Source organism: Vombatus ursinus, unplaced genomic scaffold (genome assembly GCF_900497805.2).
Source record: "Vombatus ursinus unplaced genomic scaffold, bare-nosed wombat genome assembly UNPS02011014.1, whole genome shotgun sequence".
NCBI lineage: Eukaryota > Metazoa > Chordata > Mammalia > Diprotodontia > Vombatidae > Vombatus > Vombatus ursinus.
In genome coordinates this window covers 11,991,684-11,998,777 of record NW_020950792.1, presented here as the reverse complement: position 1 = coordinate 11,998,777, position 7,094 = coordinate 11,991,684, and the positions used below count along the sequence as shown (strand labels likewise).

At 40.6% G+C, this 7,094-nt stretch overlaps 1 protein-coding gene across 1 annotated transcript; it reads left to right on the top strand.

Annotated features, from left to right (window-relative positions):
* Positions 1-337: 337 nt before the first annotated feature.
* Positions 338-4,649, top strand: LOC114038426 (pro-interleukin-16-like). The gene is given in 4 exon segments (XM_027855693.1): positions 338-389; positions 2,513-2,769; positions 2,771-2,992; positions 2,994-4,649. Coding segments are annotated over 4 exon segments (2,187 nt in total).
* The last annotated feature ends 2,445 nt before the right edge of the window (positions 4,650-7,094 follow it).

Sequence of the window (7,094 nt, the reverse complement as noted above, 5' to 3'; positions counted from 1 at the left end):
GCCTCAGATTCCTTGTCTCTAAAATGGAAGTTTTGGAGTACGTTAAATCCAGCTCCAAATCTATGATTCAAGAGGACTAAATTATATATTAAAAATATAGCTTTCTGCATTTTTAAGAATATGAATGCTCTAAGTATCTCTTAAATATCTTAACTAAAAGCAGACAGAAATATATGCACATTAAGAAATGATATTGACTAAGAATGATTTATGGAATTATTGCATTGTATTATATTATATTGTATGTATGTATGTATGGAGACACACAGAGAGAGAGAGAGAGAGAGAGAGAGAGAGAGAGAGAGAATCAGCCAAGAAGACAGAACACAAAGAAACAATGCAGCCCAACTCCCATGACTCCTCCAATAAAGGTTTAAGAAGACTACCAAGTGGGTGGAACATCTTTCCAGAACCAAATCGCAACTTCAGTCCAAAGGGAAATGAGCAGAATAGGTTCAATGGAATAGAACACCATACTCTCCCTGCAGCCCAAGCCAGGAATATGGGAGTTTCTCATAAAGATTGGGAATATGGACTCAGTTTCAAGGATTCCAAAATGGCATCTGTGTAGGGTCACCCAGAGTAGATCATGCTTGGGCTTCAGCAACAGTGCTAGGACTCACAGTGGGGAATTAAGGACATATTCTCAATGTTTCTAAATATGGCAGGGCTAGAAGCCTAGACGTTCACAGAGATGGTCATATATTTAGATTTTCATTCAGATCAGTAGTATAGGATCCTGCAGGGTGACTGACATGTCAGTCCCTGGTGCACTGAACAGTCAGTTGCTCAGTGTCTAAGCCCTTGCTGCCCCAAAGGCTCTAAACTAGCAGCTTTTTGAGAGTTTGCTAATAGCAGATCATGCACTCAAATATAGATCCAATCAGTTATCTAGAATACAATATAACTACACTGTTAAAACTTTTAGAAGCACTTAAAGAGTTATCTTCAATCCCAAAATAAGGCTAGACAAGCAGCATATCAACTTCCTAAGCCTTTCATCTAGTTGATAAACAGTGGGGTCAAATTCTGTCTAATGGAGCACCATCCAAGGACAAGTCTGCTGCTATGTTGCCTAGAAATTAACTGGCATCTGGAGATTTGAAAGTTCAGAAGAATTGTAATTAGGAATGACCATTATCAGATTATGTAAGGCCTGTAAAAATGTCTACAGCTCCTTGGCTTAAATCATCCCTGTGATACTTAAAGAACACAGCAGTAAATGCTCAAAGAACTTAGAGGAACAACAGAAGATAAGATAGAACAGGCTTGTAGAAGACCACCACAGTCATGCGAGTAGTTTCAAAGTCCCAAAAGTCTTAAACTCCTCAAAGTCTGGGGAGAAAGATGGGGGAAATGATTAAATAAAACAAACAAAAATAATAAAGAATTATTAGGATTAAAGAGATGTCCAAGTCAAAAAACCAGAAGAGGAAAATAACTTCAAAAAGCACTTGCGAGTAAAATCTCAAATAAAAGTTTCATTACAAATTAAATTTGAATTTCTAGAAGAAAGGAAGTCAATGTTTAAAGAATGTTTACCCTTTCATTGTTTTTTATAGCTCTCTACAAGTTCACCTCTATGAGCTCTGATTCTTATAATCAAGCCACTGCTTAGATTCTTAAAATCTAGCCAATAGCTCACTAACATTCAGACTCCTTAAGAGTCTGCCTAATATGATGGATGTTCTAACAAATCTTGTCTTTGGTTGAAAGAAGGCTTGGGTTGATTTCTTTTGGACTTGACCCCTGTGTTGTGATATTGGGGTCCCAGCACCCCTGAACCTCTAAACCTCATCATTTTGGTGACCCTTATGAGAAAACTGCCTAACCCCAAGTTCTTCTCTAGCCAAGACTTGGAAGCCTCCCCTCCTCCATTCTTGCTCTGCAGTTGGGGTTGTTCTCCAAGCACCAAGGCTTGAAGGTGCTTTTTGGGCAGACAGTTAAGAGGCGCCTCTGTCTCGAACTTGGCCTGACGCCCTCAGGCTCTCTGTCTACTGGTTCGGTTCAAGGTCATGGACCTGGGTAGCATAAAGGACAAGGTCGAATGCCCTATCAGGAAGGGTATGCCCAATTCTGTCAGTTCTCTCAGCAGAAGAGAATTACGGAAAACTGCAGCTGCTTTTTGGTTCCCTGAGGCTTACTTACTCCCTTCCCTCTACACCCCTGAATTCTCCTTCATGGAGGTTACAGCGGAAAGTTAGAACAGTTAAAAATATCTTAGCAGATAGTTTTGGAGGTTTTGTGACTGATCACTAAGGAGCTTACAACTCTGGTCACTCTTTTCTCCCACTCCCTTCGCTTGAGTCAAGAGAGTATCGGTTAATGCCTCTCATAGGAGATGAGAGTTTCACACTTTGTCCCTCACCTTTGATTTTACCCTCCCCCACCTTGGAAAGGAAGGCAGGGGGAGGGACAGCAGCTACAGCATGGGCCCCCCTGGCAATGTCCTTGGGCCCTAGGGCAACCTTTGCCTGGAAACATCATCCAGGTTCAGTACATCCTGCTTAAGGTAATGAAACTAGCCTCCAAACTTGGGAAGTGGGAAACCTGCAGCTACGGGGAAAGAAAACTGTTACAACTCTGGGTGAAGTCCCATCTCTTTCAGAATCAAGAGTTTCAGTTCAAGTGGAGGGTGCTGAGTCTCTTGCCTCAACTACAGCAGAATCAGAGCAAGCAAATGTATCCAGGAAAAGTGCCATCTCACTAGTGAAGCATCCTTTACTTAGAAGACAAGCATGGGTAGATTACAGCTTTGCCACTACTGTGGGAAGATCCTTGGGTCCAAATTTCAGATTGCATCAAAAATTTATTTTGCCTCACCATGAGTGAAGACCAAGGTCACTTAGATCTCAAGTCTAACGTCAGTTCCAATGAAGAAAACTGCAAATGTGGCCTCTTTGATGGGATGTTACAGAAGCTTGAAGCTGCAGTTGACATTTCCAAAGGCTACAAAGCTGAAGAAAATGGCAATGTGAAGAAAGGTCCTCTAGGTAACCCCCAAACCAGCTTGGTTTCTTTAGAGTTTGAAAGGACTGCAGAACCAATCTGGAACAACAGACCCCAAAACACTATCAAATCAAAGCACTCCTGCCCAACCCATTCCCACTTTGAAGGAGTGCTCTCTGTTCTCAGGCAGAGCTTCATCAATCAAACAAAGGATCAGTTCTTTTGAGATGTTCAGTACTTCTCATCCCCCAGAGAAAGGAAACCAGAGGCTGGTTTCCAAGCTTTCCCTCTCAGAGAGAGAAAAATCTGGTAAACAAGATGCAGAATTCACCACTGGTCTCTTCTCTCCAGGTACCCACCATACTACTGAGCAGCAGGCTTTTGCAAAGACCCCTCTGCCCCTGGACTCATATGCTATTTCAGTTCCCAAAGACTCAGATTCATCTGATTCACCCCCGCCAACATGTCCATCCAGCCCTCAGGAAAGCCACAACACTGACAGTGATCTCCTGAGTCTGCTCCAGGCAAATATCACTGAGTCACAGTGCCTCCTTGTGAATAATGCTGTAATCCAGAGAGCTCAGAGCTTCCCCCTATCCATGCAGCAGGCTTGTGAGATGAAGGTGACAGAGGAGAAATCTAGCAAGCTCTACTGCATCAGCAGCCAGGTGTCATCAGCTTTAATGGAATCTTTCCTCTGCCTTCCTCCATCTCCAGTCTCCTGTGGACATAGTCCATGGAACCCTTGGGAAAGATCTACTCCAACATCTGTGGAAGATAAGAGGGTTGTCAGTCTTTTAAATGAAAATGCTTCTATGGACATGGGGTTTTTAATGAACCTTTCTGAACTGAAAGACTTTTCTGAGAGTCTGACAGTGAATGAGGAGGCAGAGGAGGGTAGCAACTCTCCTCAGTCTACAAGTGGATCTGGCCAATCTGTCATCTCTCTACTTACTCAGGAAGAATTAAGGAAGCTTATAGAGGAAGTGAAAGCTCTAGACAAAGCAAAATTAAAGCAATTTGACAGCATTTATGTTGCCATTTTGCATAAGGAAGAAGAGGCTGGCCTTGGATTCAGTTTAGCAAGAGGAGTTGATCTAGAAAACAAGGCAATCACAGTTCACTGAGTATTTCCTAATGGACTAGCCTTTCAAGAAGGGGCAATACAGAAAGGAGATGAGATCCTTTCCATTAATAGGAAATCTCTTAAAGGCTCCACACATAATGAAGGCTTGGCCATCATCTGGCAAGCTCAAGATGCAAAGCAGGCCGATGTCATTATGAGGAAAATGCAGGAAGGTGAGAAAGAGCTGCATTTTTCCATTGAGTCTGCATCTTCAGCAGTCAGTGAGGTTTCCACAGAATCAACAACTGAAGTTACCATCTGTACTGTAACTGTCAAAAAGACATCTGCCAGTTTAGGATTCAATCTGGAAGGAGGAAAAGGTTCAATTCATGGAGATAAACACATATCAGTTAACAGAATTTTCAAAAGGGTAGCTTCAGAACAAGGTGATGCAGTCCAGCCAGGAGATGAAATATTGCAGTTCAACACCACCACGATGCAGGTAATTACTAGTTTTGAAGCCTGGAACATTATCAAGTTTTTACCTGATGGGCCCATCATGGCTGTCTTCAGGATAAAAGGCCTCCATCCCTCCCTGGTCAAATCTTCTCAACAGTCCCAGGGGAAGAACTGACAGTTGCAGCCCAGAAACAACCAACATCTCACTCCCTCAAATTGTTTTCTCTCAGGACCTCTTCTCCCACTGTGCAGATATTGGGAATGTCCAGATGCTTCACTCTGGTGATTACTGGATATCATCAACTTTCTGGGACATCATCCAGTAGCAGGTTGTCCAGAAAATAAAGATCCATATTCTGCTACAGCTGATTGTAAAAACTGTGTAGACATTGTAAAAAGAATATACATATATAGAGATCAAATAGAGATAGTATTGGTGATACAATGACATAATAAAGATAGGTGAATTTAATTCAACTCAAAAGCCAAAATAAACAAACAACAACAAAAAAAAAGATCACCTCTATGACTTTAGATTTTCTTTTGCACGTTACTAATCCCTCCCTAAACATACTTTATCTCTTATCATTCCCTCTCACTTTAGTCAATAAAGGAAGAAAAGACCAAGAATCTCAAGGGAAATAATGTGTGTGTTGGGGGGCGGACTTTAAAATTACATACTTCAAATTTAAAATTGTATGTAATCAAAGTTTTCCAAACAGTACCAAAATCAGACTACACAAACAAAAACAACATAGCTAAGATTATTTGGGAAACAGATACATGAGGAATATCTTTCTAACAAGTTTTCCTGATAAGGGTCTCATCCCCAAGATATATTAGGAACTATTTTATATATATCCCAAAGAGATCACAAAATAAGAGAAAAGCCTCACATGTACAAAAATATTTAAAGTTGTATTTTTCATTGTAGCAAAAAATTTGAAAACTAAGGAGATATCATCAATTGGGAATGGCTAAATAATTTAGAGGTGATAGACCCAAAATAAATAATCAGATATGTAATCATATAAATATAAGGACATAGACATAGATACAGGAACAGACATAGACATAGATATATACACATCACATACACAAGCATAAGTATATACAATACATGCATTCATATGCAGCTGCACAATACATAAATAAAGCATAGAAAGAACTATAGAGATAAAGAGAAAGAGAGAGATATGTGAATGAAATGACCAATATAAGATTTTGTTTTGAATGAATACACATATTTTTCAAGGATTTTGCTTTCCACTTTTTTTACTTTCCAATGGCTTGGATAGTGAGAGATAAAGAAAATTAATTATTGCTTATTAAAAATGATAAAATGTTTTAAATGATTGAGAATATACCATATTGAACATGATCACCCACATCAGAGTGATACCTCCTTCTTTAAAAATCTCATAGCATTTTGCACGTCATTTGGTGTCATGTTATTTTGAGTTCCATTGTTCTTTAGGTAGGGATATATGTTTGTTGAATGATGAATAAATTGAACCTCTTCTGTTTTATGTTAGAAACCAAAAAAAAGGATCCAACTGTAGTAATTATCTTTTAAAAACATACAACATAAGCAGAACCCACAAAAAGACAAAGTGAAACAAATTTCCAGCCCAAGACAACCTAGATGGTTGATTGGAAAGGTATATCGCACCAGGATGGGAGAGGAAAGCAGTTCAGTGTGGGCATACAGGCCACAGCAAACATGGAGCAGGCCTCAGAGGATGGAATCCTAAGCAGCTGTAGTGGTTTCCAGACTTCTTAACCCATGAACGCTAAAGATAACTTAGATGATCATTGAGAAAAGTCTGTTTCTGCAGTGAGAGAGAAGCAAAGGGTCCTAGCCCCGTTCCCCAGACCTCAGCCTCGGCAAGGTGGCTACCTCCTGAGCTTCCAGCCCACAGACTGAGGGGAAGTGAGTTGCTGATCAGAGGGGGATGCAGGGATCTCTCTGCTGGTGCAGGGTTCTCTTGATTTGCCTGTGCTTGGATCTGGGTCACAGTTCTGGGTGGTGGTCCTGGGTTAGAAGGAACTCTGGTGCATGGTGGAGCTTGTAGTGGCTGTGGAGAGGAAATCCTCCTCACAGTTCCTGAGACAGAAAAGAGTGCTTGTGGTCACTCATAGACCAGAGAACAAGACAGGAAAGGAGTAAACACTTTGCCCTTGATCATAGCACCTTGGAAGAACTGAAAATTTACAGGTCCATAGAAGTATTTCTGAAAACAGCTGCACAAAACCCCTGAAGCTTGGGACAGTACATTCTCCACAGTGGAAATAGACCCCTACCTTAACAAAAATCTTTATAACTCAAGTAATTGGCTGGGGTCATGAACAAGCAGTGCTAAAAGAGTCAGACTATATTATCTTACTTTGGTGACAAAGAAGATCAAAACATACAACCAGAAAAAGACAACAAAGTCAAATCTCCTACATGCAAAGTCTCCAAGAAAAATATGAATTGGTCCTAGGCCATGGAAGAACTCAAAAAGGATTTTGAGAAGCAAGTAAGAGAAGTAGAGGAAAAACTGAGAGTAATGCTGAAGGAGACCCAAAAAAAGATACTGAAGAAAACAACACCTTAAAAAATAGCCTAACCCAAATG